Source organism: Magnusiomyces paraingens (genome assembly GCF_902498895.1).
Source record: "Magnusiomyces paraingens strain CBS 517.90 genome assembly, contig: contig4, whole genome shotgun sequence".
Classification (NCBI taxonomy): domain Eukaryota; kingdom Fungi; phylum Ascomycota; class Dipodascomycetes; order Dipodascales; family Dipodascaceae; genus Magnusiomyces; species Magnusiomyces paraingens.
The window spans coordinates 153403-172496 of NW_022474070.1; the positions used below are offsets into that span (position 1 = coordinate 153403).

At 39.3% G+C, this 19094-nt stretch overlaps 5 protein-coding genes across 5 annotated transcripts; 3 read left to right on the top strand and 2 right to left on the bottom strand.

Moving 5' to 3' along the window:
* Positions 1-138: 138 nt before the first annotated feature.
* SAPINGB_P004836 (uncharacterized protein) lies at positions 139-4554 on the top strand (the record flags this gene model as incomplete). The annotated part of the gene is made up of 1 exon (XM_031999551.1): positions 139-4554. The coding sequence occupies one exon, from the start codon at positions 139-141 to the stop codon at positions 4552-4554; it is 4416 nt and encodes a 1471-aa protein (XP_031855442.1).
* Positions 4555-4983: 429 nt separating this feature from the next.
* SAPINGB_P004837 (uncharacterized protein) lies at positions 4984-8971 on the top strand (the record flags this gene model as incomplete). The annotated part of the gene is made up of 2 exons (XM_031999552.1): positions 4984-5016; positions 5099-8971. 2 exons carry the CDS (start codon positions 4984-4986, stop codon positions 8969-8971), a joined length of 3906 nt encoding a protein of 1301 aa, XP_031855443.1.
* Positions 8972-9762: 791 nt separating this feature from the next.
* SAPINGB_P004838 (uncharacterized protein) lies at positions 9763-11220 on the top strand (the record flags this gene model as incomplete). The annotated part of the gene is made up of 1 exon (XM_031999553.1): positions 9763-11220. One exon carries the CDS (start codon positions 9763-9765, stop codon positions 11218-11220), a length of 1458 nt encoding a protein of 485 aa, XP_031855444.1.
* Positions 11221-15954: 4734 nt separating this feature from the next.
* On the bottom strand, positions 15955-17399 carry SAPINGB_P004839 (uncharacterized protein; the record flags this gene model as incomplete). Its single annotated transcript, XM_031999554.1, has 3 exons — positions 15955-16028; positions 16178-16257; positions 16330-17399. 3 exons carry the CDS (start codon positions 17397-17399, stop codon positions 15955-15957), a joined length of 1224 nt encoding a protein of 407 aa, XP_031855445.1.
* A 1059-nt stretch (positions 17400-18458) lies between these two features.
* SAPINGB_P004840 (uncharacterized protein) lies at positions 18459-18961 on the bottom strand (the record flags this gene model as incomplete). The annotated part of the gene is made up of 2 exons (XM_031999555.1): positions 18459-18832; positions 18898-18961. The coding sequence occupies 2 exons, from the start codon at positions 18959-18961 to the stop codon at positions 18459-18461; spliced, it is 438 nt and encodes a 145-aa protein (XP_031855446.1).
* Between the last annotated feature and the right edge of the window lie 133 nt (positions 18962-19094).

Consider the following 19094-nt stretch of genomic DNA (forward strand, 5'->3'; position numbering starts at 1 on the left):
ACCACCTCATAATTTTAACTTTAACACCCCTCCTGATTTTTTTCCCGCATCAACACAAACATTTTCATCAACACTACCACCATCAACCTTTTCTAACTTCCTCCCCCATCATCATCATCATCATTTTTTTCAACAACTATGCCAGCGGCGCAACCGCACTCACAAAACCAATCTCTCAAACATGAGCAGACGCTGGCGCAGCATCAGCAGCAGCATCAGCAGCAGCAGCAGCAGCAGCAACAGTTGCCTCAACCTTCATTTTCGCCTTCCCTTTCATTCCGCCGCTCCTCTTCCTTTTCTTCAGCTGCAGGCACTGCGTCCCTACTTTCGGTCCCGGCCTTAGGATATCCTATCGCCGGTTCATCATCCTCAGCATATTCTTCTTTCGCAGCACCTCCTCCTCCATTAAACATGCCTTTCGGCCTCAACGCTGCAGCAACTGGGTCCCACCGGCTCGGACCAAACTCCATTGCTGACCTAGTGGACGGACCACTAGTCAACAGTGCTGCAATGGCTGCAGTCGCCGGCGCTGCGGGAGGAAACTTTTCTCAATCAGGCTCCACAGCATCGCTCCTTCAAGTCCCTGCACGTACTGGAGGCGGCCGGTTTTCCACCAGCTCCAACTCATCAGCAGCAGCCGCTGCAGCTGCAGTGGCGGCCGCTACTGCATCATCTGCCGCCGCTGCCTCAGGATTCAAGCCACCAACTACCCGAGATATCCCACCAGTTGTTCTATCGCCTATTTCCAAAGTGTCACGCGCAGAGCTTCGCGAATATATTAATGAGGTGTCGCGCGAGTATAACCAGTTTTACGATTCCCGTGGTGGGTTGTTTGCTGCAAGCGGCGTACCGTCTCTCATGGGGGGTTCAGGACCAGGCTCTCAGTATCGCAAAATGAGTGCTGGTGGAGGCTCTGTTCAAACCTCATTGTCGGCACTGTCATCTGTAGTAGATGCGCTTGGCGATGTGGACTCGACCTCCACAGCAGGGAAATGGGAAACGGCAAGTGTAACGAGCTTTGCAGACAGCTTAAATGGACAGCAAGGACAACCAGGTCATGATGAGCTGGATGACATTACACCACTGGATACAGTACCAAGCGTTTTTTTCGAAACAGATTTCCAGTTGGACAACCCACGAACGTTTGACATTGTAAGCGAGCGCTCGACAATTGTAACTACTGCTAGCTCTGAAACGGACTCAATTGCACGCACGGGACTTGCAAACAATGCAATGTTGCAGGAAAAACTCTCCTGGTACATCGACACGGTCGAGCTGCATCTTATTCATGAAATCAGCACGGCTTCGCATTCCTTTTTCTCTGCCCTTGATGACATGCGCACAATCAACGCCCAAACGCGGGATACCCTTGACACCATCAAAACCCTTCGAACAGATTTAGAAAAAGTAGACCAAGATCTTGTTCAAACTGGCATTGAGACTCTCAAACTGCAACAACGACGTGATAATACCTCCAAACTGCTCCAAAGTCTGGTCCAGATTGAGGTGGCCCTTGATCAAGCGGATGCTGCGGAATCCCTATTTGAAAACAAGCACCTTGACCCGTGTCTTGACCACCTCGATGCCCTCGATGATTTCTTTGCGGGAAAACCTGGGCCATCAGATGCCGCCCGTACCCTTATTTCTGCATGGACTAAAGGCTGGCAATACCCGATCTGCGACGTGCGGTCCGTGCGCGGGCTCACAGAACTGCGCGAGTCACTTGTTTCGCTGCGATCGGGTGTCGGTGCAGAGTACGCAAAAATGTTTGCATCATTGCTCATATCGGATGTCCGCAAACACACAGCTGCAGTCCCACGCGATGCAACTCTCACCCGGCTTGGCCGTGTCCTCCGCAAAGCTGTCAAACCAGCATCATCGTTTGACGAAACCACACCAGCACCTAAATCAGCACCCATCAACATGGAGTACCTTTCAATTGATCCTGCATTACGGGCAGACCTTGAGACACGCGTACGCGGACTGGTACGCTCAAACAATGTTCAAGGTGCTGTAAATGCGTACCGTGATGCGATTGTGCGTGAGGCCAAAAACTTGGTGCGTATATACCTCCCAACAGCAACGTCAAATGCCGGTGACGATACGGACGATACCATGTCGATTTCTTCCAACATGACGGGGCGTTCTGCCGATAAGAGCCAGTCATTAGCCGTGCTGCTGCGGTCCATGACTGAGGATGCCTTTATCGAGATGCTGGCCAATACGTTTTCTGGATTGTCTGAATTGTTTCGGCGAGTTGCTGCGCAACAAAAACTGTTACTGGACGTTTCTGTAACGTTTGCATCGGACGCTGGGCTGCACATTATTGACACATCGGAGGTTCTTCGCAAGGTTATTGACGCGTCGCTCATTCGGCTTGTCAAGATTTTAAATGTGCGCCGCGAAGAAAACTCGCAACTATCTATCCCCCGGCTGGCCGACTTTTACAGTTTAAGTCTTATGTTTCTTTCCGAGTGCGAGGCTATTTGTGGATTGGAAATCGATCCGTCTCTGGGAAATACAGTCACGATGCAACTCAAAACATATATTTCTGCGTTTCACAAGAGACACGAACAAGACTTGGCACAGCAAATGGATCGTAACCAATGGCATGAAGAGGAAATTAAAGAATCATTCCAAAACATTGTGGACCTCATGGTGCGTTCCGGGCACTCCGATCCCTACGAGTGGGTCAGCTTACTCCGAAACATTTTACACGAAACAAAAAACGACAAAGACGAGGCTTTACAACGGACCATGTCGCCTCCACCTGTGGAAAATACAGACGATGGTGCGCCAAAGAAAAAGAACAAGAAATTGTACATTGGAAATGCAGTTTTCACAATCCCCATTTCGACTATCCAGACTGTCACAGCACTCGAAGAGTACATGCAATTGTTGGTGCTGCTCCCGCACCTTGCATCAGAAACAATGTCCAACATTGCGGATTTCCTTTCGCGGTACAATTCAAAAGCTACTCAGCTTATTCTTGGAGCTGGAGCGACTCGCACTGCGGCTGCCATCAAGCACATTACTGCCAAACATTTGGCGTTGTCATCTCAAGGTCTTAACGTGCTACTGACGCTAATTCCGTATATTAAGGAGTGCGCGAAGCGGCACCTGGGGATTTCAGGTGGTGAAGGGTCTAACACCGGGTCAGCGCGGAACTCGATGGAAATGAATCGGGGAGGTTCTGGCACTGGTAGCGGGGACTCGATGACTGAGGCACATCATGCAGCACTGGATGAGGTAGATAAAGTGGCCAAGGACTTGAAATCACATCGAGATGAGATTCATCAAAAGTTTGTGACACTGATGAGCGACAAGATGTTGCGACACTGTGTTACAATTCGGCGTACAGACTGGCACTCGCCGCCACCTGTGCCGTCCAATGGCGAGGCTCTGGAGCCCAACAAATACATGTTGTCTCTTGTGAAGGAAACTACAGTACTTGCTAAGATTCTGAATAGCATTTTGCCAAAGCCAACATACCTGATGATCATGTCGTTAGTGTTTGACAATTACAAGCGCAAGCTTTTGGAGGAGTACGGGAAGATTGTTCCGACGCTTCGGACAGTGCCAGAAAGGGAGTATATTCTACGGGATGTGGCATATTTCAAGGATAAACTGGAACCGGTGGAGGGGTCAGGGAATGTGGGGCAAGCTGTATGGGATCAGGTTAATAATGCTGCTATTAAAGTGAGCAGTCCATCGCCACCGCCTCAGAAAAAGAAGGAGGAAGAAGAAGAAGAAAAGGGAGAGGCGTTGTTTGATGCAGATGCAGCGTTTGAAGAAGAAGAAAAGGAAAAAGAAGAGGCAAAAGAGAAGGAAGAATCTAAGGAGAAGTCTAAGGAAGAATCTAAGGAGAAGTCTAAGGAAGAGTCTAAGGAAGAGTCTAAGGAAGAGTCTAAGGAGGAGTCCAAGGATGAGTCCAAAGAAGAGTCCAAGGATGAGTCCAAGGAAAAGTCTAAAGATGAAACTAATGAGAACCCCAAGGAAGACCATAAAGATGAACCCAAGGAAGAGCCCAAGGAAGATTCTAAAATAGAAGCTAATGGAGAGGTCAAGAAAGAATCTAAGGAAGAACCCAAGGAAGAACCCAAGGAAGAACCCAAGGAAGAATCCAAGGAAGAATCCAAAGAAGAATCCAAAGAAGAATCCAAAGAAGAATCCAAGGAAGAATCCAAGGATGAACCCAAGGATGAACTCAAGGATGAACCCAAGGAAGAATCTAAGGAAGAACCCAAGGAAGAACCCAAGGATGAATCCAATGATGAACCCAAGGAAGAACCCAAGGAAGAACCCAAGGAAGAACCCAAGGAAGAATCCAAAGAAGAATCCAAGGAAGAATCCAAGGATGAATCCAAGGATGAACTCAAGGAAGAACCCAAGGAAGAATCTAAGGATGAACCCAAGGAAGAACCCAAGGAAGAATCCAAGGAAGAATCCAAGGAAGAATCTAAGGAAGAATCTAAGGAAGAATCTAAGGAAGAATCTAAGGAAGAAGAAAAGCCTAAAGATGAGACTCAAAACGATGAAGAAGAAAAAGCATAAAAAAACAACTCCTATTAATTTATATAAATAATTTGTAAATATAGTCTACTTAGATTTTAAAAGGAATTTTTTTTTTTCAATTCAAGTATATTTTGTTATTGCTGGATTTGAGGGCTAAATTTATAGGAAATCTCAAAGTGTTCCTCGAGTTGCTTTTTAGCGGGACTTTTCCATACACACACTAAGCGCCTCACATAAATTTAAAAAAAAAAAAACCTTACCAGCCAGCCAGCCAGCCAACCAGCTAAACTCTTCCACATATCACAGCCACCACCATCACATTAAAATCGGTCTTGCCAGTTTTCCTTTTCTTGCTCAACAACCAAACTTTTGCACCACCATTTCAATCGCAACCACTTTTTTTTTTTGCTCATAAATGCTCATCTAGATTGACTATTATTCATTAACTATATTTTAATTTATTATAAAATGTCTACCGATAATCATGATTCCGAAATTCCTGTAAGTTTTTTTCTTTTTTTTTTTTTTTGTTTAAACCCACCCGTTCTAAACAGCGCTAATTTCCTTTAATAATAAAAAAAAGACCCGCACCACACCCCAACCACCTGCGCGCCCGGCCCGCCGCCCAGCTCGCACTCCTGTCCAGACCTCTTCTACTCTTGAAGATCAACCAATTGCCTCTTCTTCATTTTCTTCTTCCTCTTCATCTTCATCTTCAATTGCCACGACCTCTGCTGATACATCCATCAATGAAGTCGCTCCCCTACAACCGCCGCAAGTCCCGCGACGCCCAGGATCTGCTGCAAGCTCTTCTTCAACTTCTTTGACGCCTCCGTCTTTACCTTCGCGTCGGCCTGCAGTTCCTCGGCGACCCGACTCTCGTACCTCTTCTTCTGCGTCCGAATTGACGCCTGAAGAAAGTGATGGGGGTGCAGCACCGTCAATTACAAATTCTAACTCAGCCCAACAACCGCAAAAACTGCAACAAGAAACGGTGCCCGGCTTGCCACTGCACCGGCCTACACCTCACCACGCCAAAAGTGAGGACCCGGAAATTGCAGCACGACACGTGGTCGAAGCGCTTGAGGGCGCGGCTAGCGAGGCTGTTGCGGGCTCGAGCATGCCGAGTGTCCCGAGCCGACGACCAGCAGTGCGTGAAAGCAGTAGTGTGGCAACTTCATCAACTTCCGATTTGAGTGAATTAAATAAAGAAAGGGCACCTGTAGTTTTGCGACGACCGGTAACTGATCAGGAAGAAGCTGATGATGAGGAAGTTGTCGTAGAGGCTGTGGCGTTGCCTGCGGGTGATGACGAAGATGAGGAAGTTGTGATTAAACCAATTGTTCCGAAAAGACCATCTGGTCATCACGAAATTGAGGAGGAGACTTTTCAACAAAGACCTATTATTCCTAAACGGCCGTCAATTAAGAAGGAAGAGGAAGAAGATCTTGAGCAAGAACCAAAGATTATTCAACCAATTGTTCCTAAAAGACCATCTTCTGTATCAATTAAGAAGGAAATTGGAGAAAAAGAAGAAGAAGAAGAAGAAGAAGAAGAAGAGAATCCCGTTGCACGGCCTGTGATTCCCAAGCGACCCTCATCTACGTCTGTCCAGATAGAAGAAAACGATGAAGAACAATCGAAACCAATTATACCTAAACGACCTTCTGTTTCTTCAATCCATGAAGAGAGGAAGCAGCCAGTGGTTGAGGAAGAAAAAGAAGAAGAACCCAAGATCATTCAACAACCAATTGTGCCTAAGCGACCTGTTCCATCGATTAAAAATGAAGAACAAGAGGAAGAACCTAAGATTATCCAGCCTATTGTCCCTAAGCGACTTTCTGTTTCGTCTACAAAAGATAGTGAACCTGTGCAAGAACCAAAGATTATTCAACCCATTGTTCCTAAACGGCCTTCTGTTTCTTCTATAAATGAAGCTGCCGAAAAAGAGGAAGTAGGACTTGTTACTCAAAGATCTGTTGAAGAAACAGAACCTAAAATCATTCGTCCTATTATTCCCAAGCGACCTTCTTCAAACTCCTCTACTGAGGAATCAAAACCTGTTATCCCACAAAGACCGAAAGAAACTCCGGTTGAAGACAAGGCTCAAGAAAAAGAAGAAGAACTTGTTGTCGAAGCTGTTACACCTTCTGCGGGTGCTGATGATGATGAGATGCTTGTCATCAAGCCTTTTGATTCAGAGACTGACCTCAACAAGCCCATTCTTTCCCACCATGCATCTACAGAAGAAAAAGAAAAAGAACAAGAAGAACAGCAGCAATCCAAGCTTAACAAACCTCTAATTCCCAAACGTCCATCTGTTGGAGGCTCTTCTGAAGACACAAAGTCTCTTCCACCTGTGATTCCTAAAAGACCTTCAGTCGGCAGCGCTGATGACGCTCATAACCATGCACATTCATTGGGAAAACACGCTCCTCCAGTCGTACCGAAGCGCCGATCCTTTGGCGAGCATGGAAAACCTGCACCATCTGTACCATCGCGCCGTCCTCCCACTGGTGAGAAACGTGTTCCACCTAGCATCCCTGCACACAAGCCTGCAGTCCCGCACCGTCCAGCACGTCTGTCGTCTAAGATCCAAGCAGCGGCTGGAATGTTTAGCGGCGAACAGCAGCAAGGTCACGGTGATGGCGAGAGCAGTGGGCCGTCCTCATCATCTTCCTCCTCCTCCTCATCATCATCATCATTTGCACCAACGGTTCCACCCAAACCAAAGTTCCGCCCAAGTGGCGTGGCTCGTAGTCCTATGGTTACAGGAGCAGCAGCAGCTACATCTGAAGAGGGTAATTCGAGTAGTACTAGTTCTGGAGGTCTAGGAAAAGTGAGTGCATTACGAGCTTCGTTGTTTAAAGACCTGGGTAATGTGATTGCACGTGGAGGTGTGCCACCCATGTCGATGGCTTCTAAGATGCAGGATGCCAGTTCTGAAAACAAGGAAGAAGGAGGAGAAGGTGAGGAGGTAGAGGAGCCTGTCAAGAAGAATGATAAGAAGCTTGGAGATATGCGTCGTGGCCGTGCGCGTGGTCCCCGCCGCAAGTTACCTAGCGAGGCAGCCACTCCTCTTAAGGAAGAAGAGCCGTTGCCAGTTGCTTCTGGTAACCAGAAAAAGAAGGTGAAGGAGATGGAGGAAGATAAACATGTAGTTGTTTTTTACGATGTGTGGAGCCTTGGAGAAGGGGGGCTGGTGTTTACGTCAGTTGAAGAGCAAGATCGTAAGAGAGAAGAAGAGGCAAGAAGAATTGCAGAGGAGAAGCGCATTGCGGAAGAGAAGAGAATTGCTGAAGAAAAGCGCATTGCAGAAGAAAAGCGCATTGCAGAAGAGAAACGTATAGCTGAGGAGAAACGTATAGCTGAGGAGAAACGCATTGCTGAGGAGAAGAGAATTGCTGAGGAGAAGAGAATTGCTGAGGAAAAGCGAATTGCTGAGGAAAAGCGAATTGCTGAGGAAAAGCGAATTGCTGAGGAAAAGCGAATTGCTGAAGAGAAGGCAGCTGAAGAAAAGAGAATTGCTGAAGAAAAAGCAGCTGCTCAGAAGTCATCTGAAGGTGCTCAGCATGAAAAGAGTCTTGATGTTGTTGAGGTGCCTCAAGTTGAGGAGATCAAGAAGGATGCTGGTGGTATTATTAGCAAAACGTCTGTTGAGGGAGAGGAGTCTGATAATGAAGAGGACTTTTTTGATGCAACAGGATCTGCTACAACTAGTCCACGCGCATCTGCTGGTCATCATGCAACAGCTGGGCATGTTGCAACATCTACTGTGGTCATAGTGGAACCATCTGAGGCTCATTCCACAAAAAAGGAGGAATCTAGCAAGGAGGAGGAGGCTGTGGAGGAAACTACCCCTTCTGCCGAGAAAACAAGGAGTGATATCCCTATTACTGGTGCTGCCAAGACAACAATAGCAACAGCAACTGTGGAAAATGAAATTTCACCAGCAGCTTTGACACCAGCAGCAACAGCAACAGATAAAAGCTTGGAAACCCAAGAGCTTGGCCGTGGCGTGGGTATCCCACTTGACGAAGAAGAGGAGGGATTTACGGTTGTGTCTTCTTCTACGATTTCATCTTCAACAATGGGTACTACTAATACTAGTACTACTACGACGGCAACTGCTGGCACTGCTCATCTACCAGTAAACGGAGCGGAAGAGCAGGTTTTGGAGCCTGGCTACGAGGTTGTATCTTCATTGACGCCTAGTAGTGGTGGAGTTGTGGCTGTTGATGAAGATGAAGATGAAGATGAAGATGAAGATGAAGATAAAGAAGATATGCCAGGAGGTGTTGTTGTTGTTGGTGTTGATGCTAAAACAACGGCGGCGTTGGTTGGCGCAGGCGGTAACAGCAATAATAACCCTAGCCCTGTGGTTGAGAAAGAGGAAGCAGAGGAAGAAGAAGATGATGATGTCATAGTGACTGCACAAGTTACGCACAGCACGTGATGTGTGTGTGTGTGTGTGCAAAGGCGGATAATTTACTTTACTTTACTTTACTTTACTTTACTGATATTACTGATATAATCAGTAGTTACTGATATATATATTAAATATTAAATATTTAACTGGGCGTTTTTTTTTTTTTTTTTTTTCTAATTAGGAAGAAAAGGGAAACTGAAATTTGGGCGGCAGCGAAAAGGCTAAAAGCAATGCTTATTTATGTTTTTTGTGTTGTCATGGGTAACCACTATAACAACAATAACAACAACAAAGTGAACTAAAACAAATGCTGCTGCTGCTGCTGTGCTGTGCTGTGCTGTGCTGCTTTTTTTTTTTTTTTTTCAAACATTTAGGAGATAAAGGATAAATATAATATCAAAATAATTATATAATTATAAATAAATATAAATATATAAATATATAAATATATAAATATATAAATATATAAATATATAAATACCAAGGAATGCCCAGATGTTTTAGAAAAAAATTTTTTTTTTCTTTTCTTTCCTTCTTCCAACATTCCATTCTTTATCTTCAGGAGATTTTTTATATATATTTTCGTATAAACTATCTAAATCTATATCCATATATATATATAGAGAAAACTAAATCTCTTCTTCTTCTTTTTTTTTTTTTTATTTTATTTCTAGGTCTTTCGTTAATCACCTTTTTTTTTTAATATCTTCTTCTACACTCTTTTATAAATCCAGTTTTTTAAATCCAGTTTTATTTTTATTTTCTTTTCTTTTTTGAAAAATATCTCTTTTCCTATTATTCAATTTGCATCATTTAAAATGAAATTCTCAATCACCTCAGTACTTTCCTTCATGGCCCTGGCGGCCTCTGCAAACGCTGCTCTTAACCCCATTGAGGTCAAGGGCAATGCCTTTTACGACTCTGTATCAGGCTCCCGCTTCTACATTCGAGGCGTCGATTACCTCCCTGGTGGAGCTTCAAACTTTACCGACCCACTTTCTTCATCCGACACTTGCACACGCGATATTGAATACTTCAAGGAACTGGGTATCAACACAATCCGTGTCTACTCTGTCGACAACTCAGCCGACCACAAGGACTGCATGGAAAAACTTGATGATGCTGGAATCTACCTCATTCTTGACGTGAATACCCCTAAAAACTCTATCTCCCGTTCAGACCCTCAAGTCTCTTACAATACCGCATACCTCCAACACGTCTTTGCTACCATTGACGCATTTGCCAGCTATGACAATGTCCTTGGCTTCTTTGCTGCAAACGAGGTTATCAACAATGAAAATACTACCCAGGCTGCTCCCTATGTCAAGGCTGTTGTCCGTGACATGAAGACATACATGGCTGCACAAAATCTGCGTGCCATCCCTGTCGGTTACTCTGCCGCCGACATTTCCGCAAACAGATACCAACAGATTCAATACTTTAACTGTGGTGACGATGAGACTGCTCGTATTGACATGTTTGGCATGAATGATTACTCATGGTGCGGCAACTCTTCTTACACCGTTTCAGGCTACGATCAAAAAGTTGAACAATATTCAAACTACACTAGACCCTTGTTTTTGTCTGAATTTGGATGCAACAAGGTCGAGCCCCGGCCCTTTGGCGAAATCGAGTCCATCTATTCCACAAATATGACGGGCGTTTTTTCTGGCGGTTTGGTCTATGAGTATTCTGAGGAAGAAAACAATTACGGCTTGGTCTCCATTTCTTCTTCAGGCACTATTACTGAGAAACAGGATTTCGTAAACCTTAAAAATGCATTTGCCAGTGTTTCCGATCCCTCTGGCGATGGCGGTGCCAAGGATGATGATTCACCTGCTGTTTGCCCTGAAATGGAAGAAGGTGTCTGGGAAGTCAACCCCCTTGCTGGTCTACCCGTCATGCCCGAACGTGCTTCTGCCATGCTTGTGTCTGGTGCCGGTGATCCCAGTGGCACCAATGAACCCCCCACTCAATATGGTGACAGTGGTGATCAGTCTGATGATTCCAATTGGGACTATAGTCCTACCACTGCTGCTGCCTCTGGATCTTCTACTTCCTCTGGATCTTCGTCCTCTTCTGCTTCCTCTGGATCTTCTGCTTCTTCTGGATCCTCTTCGTCGTCCTCTGCTAGTGGTAGTGCAACTTCTAAGTCTGCCGCTAATCCTGGTGCTGTCAACAATCTCCCCTCAATGACCTCTTCGGTCGTCATGTTGCCCCTGGCCGTTATTGTTAGCTCGCTACTTTTTGGCTTTGCTTCTGTTGTTGTTGTTTAAAGTTGGACTAAAAAAGAAATAAAGAAATAAAAAAGAAAAGTGGTTTTTTTATAGAATGAAAAGAGGGGAAAGAGTGTGAGTCGTTGTTGTTTTTTAATTGTCTTTTGTTTTTTGCTTGTACTTTATTTTTATTATTATTATTATTATTTATATATATTTATTTAGAAAGAATTAGGAGTTTTTTAAAGTATTCATTAAAACTATACTGTTAATTTAAAGTTGACATCAAGGTTATCTCGTTTATTTGAATAATTATCTAGCATTACATGGACATGAAGATTAGAAACCAAATGCAGGCACCACATGAAGGGGGAGCAATTACGAGTGCTTTTTTTTTATTCTTCTTTTTCTTATTGTTCAATAAAATATTGGGAAAACAAGAATGTCAATAATATATATATATATATAATACTTGTAAATTTGTAAATGCTTAAACAATGTTTGGGAATTTGTTCCTCAACAAAGGAGAAAACAAATCCGTCGGGTTTCAGAACAAAAGAATGAATGGATAAGAAAAGAAAAGAAAAATAGACTCTTATTTTTTTTTTTTTTGGTATTATTTTATTTGCTGAGATTAAAAAAAAAAAAAATTGAAGCAAAGAAAAATGCTTTTTAAATATTAAGTTTAGAAATTCTTCACTTAAACATATTTTTATTTTTTTTTTTGAGCAAAATATTTAATCATTTAGGGGGGAATCTATTCATATTTTTCTTACATTCCTGTTAAAAATACGGGGGAAAAAAAAAGAAATAAATAAATTAAAAAGTTTTGCTTTTTCTTTTTTTTTTAACTGCTTGTAATTAACCAAAAAAATGTTTCTCAAAAAGAAGAAAAAAAAAAGGAAAAAGAATGAACAATTTATTTCCAGATCATTGAAAGGAAATTTTTAATTGTTTTTTTTCTTAACCAAAAAAAAAAATTCATTTCAATAAAAAATATTTACTTAACACCACCTTTTGGTAAAAAAAAAAAAAAAAGGAAGCATGTTTCTTTAACTTTGCATATAGTTGTTATATATTATAACTATTCATCACATTTACAGTACCACTTAGAATTGTATTTTTTTTTTTTCAAACTATAAGTTAGTTGGTTCTGAATGTTTGATGGAGGAGTCTTTAGTTTATTTTTTTATTAGAAATCTTAATCTTAGTTGAGACTAAGTCGGAAGGTTTATTTTTTTTTTCTTTTTTTTATTTATGACCGTTATTGTCAAGTACAATCAACACCCGTGACTTTAAATAAAATGTTTTAAAAAAAAAAAAATATCCTAACTTCAATAATAATCCTTAAACCCCCAATTCTTATGGATGAAAATGATACACAAGGGCGATATAATGATTTAAATAAAGACTAGACTAGACTATTGATTTACTTAAGAATTGAAGAAACTCCCTTCAAATGGAAGTCGTGTAATTTTAAAGACTTTTTTTTTTTTGTAAATTCAAAGAGTAAACATATAATTATTAAATATTTTCTATTCATTTTACAAGTCTGAAAATTGATTTAACTACGTAACGTAGTTATTTTAAAAAATGTTTAAAAAACGAGATTTCGACGTTTTGAGAATTTTTTTTTTCTTTCTTTTTTTCCTCAACATTAACATTACAAAGATTTCGACTATACTTCCTTACGTTAACAAATCGTACTCTTACCTATCATCTTTCTGACATCGATGGACGGACATAACAGCATCAACGAAATAAACCCAAAATCCCGATTTTTGATTTACCGTTTATATATAATAATGACTAAAGTTAAAAAAAAAAAATTAATAATATAATAATAATAATAATAATAATAATAATAATAATAATAATAATAATAATAATAATAATAATAATAATAATAATAATAATAATAATAATAATAAACTTGAATGAAAGGTTTATTGCAAGATCAAAAGATTCTGTATGCTGATTGTGGATATGCCCATATTTTTAATCTAAAAACTCGTTTCTCATCTCAAAAAAAAAAAAAAAAAAAAAGAATTTAGCTAAAAAATAAAATAAAATAAAATAAATTCCCTGAGATTTTGAACTCTAGTTTTTATCAATAATTTCATAAATGGCTTTTATAATATAAAAGTCATTTGACTTATTCAAAAATCGTTTTTCTATTCTATTTTATTCTATTCTATTTTAATTTCAAATTCCAAATTCAAATCTTCTATCATGAATTGTGCTAAGCTTATAAGTTGATACAAGGAAATAAACAATTAAAAGAAATCTCTTAATACTTTGAAATCATCAAAAATCACCCCAAAATCAATTTCTCGTGAAATCTCATAAAAAAAGTAAAAAAGACATGGGCAAACTTTTGGGTAACTAAATTTATTTATCTATTTTTTTTTTTTTACTTCTTTAGAGAAACCCCTTATTTTTTTTAAAATCAAAATCATAATTTGTTTTAGTACCATATTTCATCTTAGAAGTGTGCGAGTTATTGTCCTCAATTTTCAAAGCCTTGGGTTGCTTGGAGAAAGGTGGACTTTCGGCTACAAAATGAAAAAAAAAAAAATTTTCTAATATTGTATCCAACCAGAGGTTAACAATTAATAATCTTGTCTATATTCAAACACACACTTAAAAAGCGGAACCTATTTTCCATTATATTTATATATTCAAACTATCTGCTATTTTTTTTTTTTTTGTATGTGAATTGCAAAACAAGATGATGAGATTTTTGAGAAAAGTGTTTTCAAATTCATAACATAGATTTATCTGGAACATAAATGTGATGAGTTTTAATAATACTCAACAAGTGATTTGAAAACAAGCTGGTTTTTGCCAATTACTCTTCCTCATTATCCATTCTCTCCCCCCTCCCCCTCCTATATTTGTCACCCTCTCAAGCTGTTTTCTAGTCTGGGTTTTTCATAGGACCCTATTTAAGAAAACTTACCTTAACAATATTTTTCTTAAAAAAATAATAAAATAATAAAATAATAATAAAAAACATCCCGAGGCTCATCTAGGGTTATCGATTAAGAAATCTTCAACGGTTATTTTATTAAGCCTATTCCCGATACTACATACACACACGCATACCTTTCTGAATTCTTAAGCATAAACAAAACACCCCCTTTCCCGAGACGTCAATTTGCCGAAATTTTTCCTTTCTATTCTTTTTTGTTTTCTTTTTTTTCGATTTTGATTTTTGATTTTTTGATTATTTGATTTTTAATTTTTGATTTTAATTTTTGATTTTAATTTTTGATTTTAATTTTAATTTTTGATTTTAATTTTGATTTTGAGTTTTTCCGATACTTTAATCTCTTATTTAGGATTTGCCCTGAGTAGATAATAATATATATTAAACATAAAACATGACAAATCTTTGATAATACAAAACCGTTGGATTCTCTTTTTTATGTTAGAGTTTTTCAGAAATCAAACTCGTTGACTTTCCCTTGAAGTGTTACCTCAAATCTTTGTTTTTTTTTCTCCCCCCTATTTTCATAAAATCCAATTCTTCCCTTAATTTTCTTCCTTGTTCTTCCATATTTTGGAAAGAAAAACTAAGGCTACAAAAGTCGTTGCGAGAAAACGAGCTACACATAAATATATATATATATATATATATATAATAGAGCTTTGTTAAAGCGAAAGTTAAAGTACCTATTTTAGTTATGGTTTAAATATAGTCAATTGATCTACTTTGACACTTTATTTTGTAGTTCTTTGTTTCTTTGTTGTATATTGTTCTTCTTTAAAAAAAATCCCCACTTGTCTCGATGAAGTCATCATTGGAATAATATTTTTTTTTCTTAAATAAATCTTGAAATAAAACCCCTCCTAATCTTCTCGTTTGCTTTTTTTTTTTTTTTCAAAAGTCTAGTTATATTGAGACTTTGGTGACGATGTCATATGAAATGAACTTTTTCATATAAAGCATCTTTGCTTTCAAATGAAATCTCGCTACAATCTTGTTAAGAATCGGGTGATTATGATCCATATACCAAGCTTTTTTTTTTTTTATTTATTTATTTATTTATTTCTTTCTTTCTTTCTTTCTTTCTTTCTTTCCCGTCGTGATATCTACAGTGAACAAAATAAAATAAAATAAAACGAGCACATGTTGTTGACAATCCGTAAAATGGCTTTGTCGGGACCATCTATCCTTTTATTTTTAACAATAATTATGTGGACAAAGTGTCATATATATACTAATAGTTGAAGATGTGAGGAAGACAAAAAAAAAAATTGAAAAATTGAAAAATTGAAAAATTGAAAAATTGAAAATTGAAAATTAAAAAAATTGAAAAAATTGAAAATTGAAAATTAAAAAAATTGAAAAAATTGAAAAAATTGGAGACTTCCATGAAATCCTTTGGTCAACAAGACTTTTGCAAAATCCCGGGGTATGCAAAAACAAACAATTTTCTCTATTCTCTAAAAAAATGGAATGGTGGCAGTATCAAGTACTCCAACTACGTGATAGTCCGTGGGGTAGTATCGACCGTGATTTAGAAGAACTCGTATGAGTAATGCTTAATAAAAAAAAAAAACAAAAAATTTCCTTTTCATGCAAGCCAAAAAAGCCGCGGTATCACCAATTTATGTATTTATTTTTAATTATTTGTTTGTTTATCCTCTTCAAATTGAGAATCAAAAACTCTCATTTTTTAACAAAAAAAAAAATTCTCATTCAAGTTTTATTTATTTACAACTTCTATCACACACAAAACTCTTCAAGTTTCTCCAAATCCTCAACATGTGATATTACTCAATGTTTTAATCCAACTCGATTTCTCTGCTGATAAAGTCCTTGAGGTATTCCACAAACTCTAAAGGTTTTTCCGAAATAACTAGTTTTTAAAAGTTAGTTTTAATCAATCTTTAAAAAAAAATAAAAAAAATAAAAAATTACTCTCAATTGTCTTTTCCCTCTTTTTTTTTTTTTTTTTTTTTTTTAATCTTTTATCCCCCACAAAATAAACAATGAATAAATACTTACCCCAATGTCCAGAATCAACATCCTTAAGTGTAAACTTAGGGAACAATTCACCAATTAATGGAATAGCTTCGTCAGGAACACTAAACAAACATTAGTTAGAACCACTTCCTTTAACCAAAAAAAAAAAAAAAAAAAAATGTTAAACAACTTACTAGTGAGACTTCATGCCGCGTACAAACATGGTGGGTCCACTGTACCGGGTTTCAAATGGGAAGTACGGGAAATCAGCCATATGGTCGAGCGATTTGCCAATGATATCAAGAGGAACACGGAAATGCAAAATGTGTTTTTCTGCCTCGCTGATTTCCGAGTCTAATGCAGCTGTTGCTGTCTTGGCAGCTGCTGTAGGTGACCCGGACCCAGGAGCCACGCTGTGATCGTGAATTATACCGCGAGCATCACGGTGAGGGTGATGGTCATGAGGGTGGTGACCAGCGGGGACAGCTTCTGATTTTGCTCTTAGGCGGGAGCGCAAACGCTCGACAAGTTCATGTTTGGCTGACACAGGTAGCTGGGATGCTCGCTTCATGTTGGATAAGAGGAATTGCTGGATGGTGACGTTGGGCTCTTGTTTTGCCAGCATAGCATAGGCGTCTTGGGTACGTGTGAAGTGCGCAGCCTCAATTTGTTGCAGCGCGCGAACGTACTTGGGGAAATCGGAAGATAACTGTGCGTTCCAAGGAGCATTGTCAACCGATACAAGACCGGCAACTAGTTCACTGGCGCGAGACCGTAGAGCAACGGCCATTACGGCCTTGGCACCCATGCTGTGGCCTACCAAGATCGAGGGTCCCAGTTTGTGGCAGTCAATGAAGTGCTCAATATCCGCGGCCAGCGCGGGGTAGGTATGAAGAGGTGTGTGAGGCGAGTCACCATGGTTTCGCATATCGACACAATAGACGTCACGATCCAGGTCTCGTGCCAGTACTCGGGATACAGTTCGCGTATTGCTTTTGGACCCGAAGATACCGTGTACAAAGATGATGGGTTCTTTGGTGGGGGTATCAGAGGTGCCTGATTTCGCAGATGCCCGTGGATGTTTTTCGTAGGCAAGCTCGACGGTAGGGATATGAAGGTCGTAGGGGCCTGGAAGATCGGCAGTACGTATCGGACTGGCTTTTACGCGAGTGTATCTGGTCGTAGAGCTAGACATTGCGCGGTAGGCCAATCTAGGCGACTCGGGTAGCAACGAGAGTCGAGTGTAAGTTCGCATCAAAACCATATTTTTTTTTTTTTTTGATGAATTCTATCAGATAGGAGGGGGTATTATTCCAAGTCTTATTGAAGTCTATAGATGGGTAAAAAGACGAAGAAGAATAGTGATGGTGGTGGTGATGATAATGATGATGATAGGAGATGTGCGTCTTTTTTATTTTTATTTTTATTTTTTTTTTACTTTGAAAGTCGCTCAATGTAAGCCCTAAAAGGCACTCGGTGATCAATGGGTAAGGGTTTGTTCCGACGAATGGCAACTTTATGTCTGATCAATAATAGTTTAGAGACCCGAGAGGGGGTCCGATTTCACGCCATTCGGGGGGAAAAAATAACAAGCAGTGGTTGTTGGGCTGTACAATTGAATTAATTACTTTAACATAAACGTTGGATTGACGATAAAAAAATCCTTTTTTTTTTTTATTATTATTATTATTATTAAATTTATATATATATATTTATTAAATCAAAAATTTTATTTATTTATTTTTTTTTTGGTTATCTCAACGCTAACTGGTTTTAGTCTGGCCGATTCAACGCTTTAAGAAAATCCAAACCGATCAACACCCTGTCAAAAAAAAAAAAAAATAAAAAAATTGTTAATGATTAGTCATAAGTATATCACATGACTATAATTAGGGTTATAATCACATGATTATATTTTTTTTTTTATGCAAAAAAAAAAAAAACATTTAAATTTTCTTCACAATTTTTTTTTTTAATTTCCTTTTCTTTCTTTTCTTCTTTTTTTTTTTTTTTTTTTTTTTCTTTTTTCTTCACACCATAGGTTCACTTTAGAGTAACGATACCAACTTTTATTTAACCCCGTGTTTTTGTCGTGCTCCGTGACCCTTATACTAACTGTCGGGAGGATACCTTTGGGTTCCTTTCTATTTCAACGGTTTTGCTCGATCACACCCAGGCTCTCTGGCCTCTTGCTGCGGCCACTGCAGTCGAGTCCTGAAATATACATTTTTTTTTATTTTTATTTTTATTTTTTATTTTTTATTTTTTTTTAAATATTGTACATCTGTAGAAACTAAAATCTCGTCTTATTTTAAGACTTTACTTACTCTTCACGCCCGGCCTTGCTATGTTTTACAACATCTGCAAGCCGCGCATCTACATGTGCATCCGCAAGTCTCTGTGCGATTTTGAGTTGCAACAAAGCTGGTACTGGACATGAAACTGTTCTTTTGTATGTAAATCCAGGTCCAACTGTACTTTCTTCAGCCACCACAATATTATTATTATTATTATTCTGGTTGTCACAGCTTTTCCCAGACCCACCAATGGCAAATGGATTGTCATCATTGTCGCTAGTGGCTTGTTTGGCAAGATATTCGTCTTGTTGTTGTCTGTAAAAACTGGCACAACACGCGTAAAGCTGGTCAATGTAAACGGTGCATTTCGATTCGTCATAGCCTCTGCGTTGCAAACAATCTAGGTGATTTGTTAGAACAAAAAAATAAAAAAAAAATCAATAGAGTTGATTTGATTTGCCATACTTTGAATTGCACAAGCTTCAGAGTGACAAGCTTGCTTGGAATAATCAATGGGTTTATCAGTCATTTTTATTTTAAACCAAAAAAAAAAAAAATATAAATAAAATAAAATAAAATAAAATATTATTAATTGTGTGGGGAGAAGAAAAAAAAAACCGTGTAGGCAAGAAAAAAAAATTTTATTTTTTCAATCTTTTTTT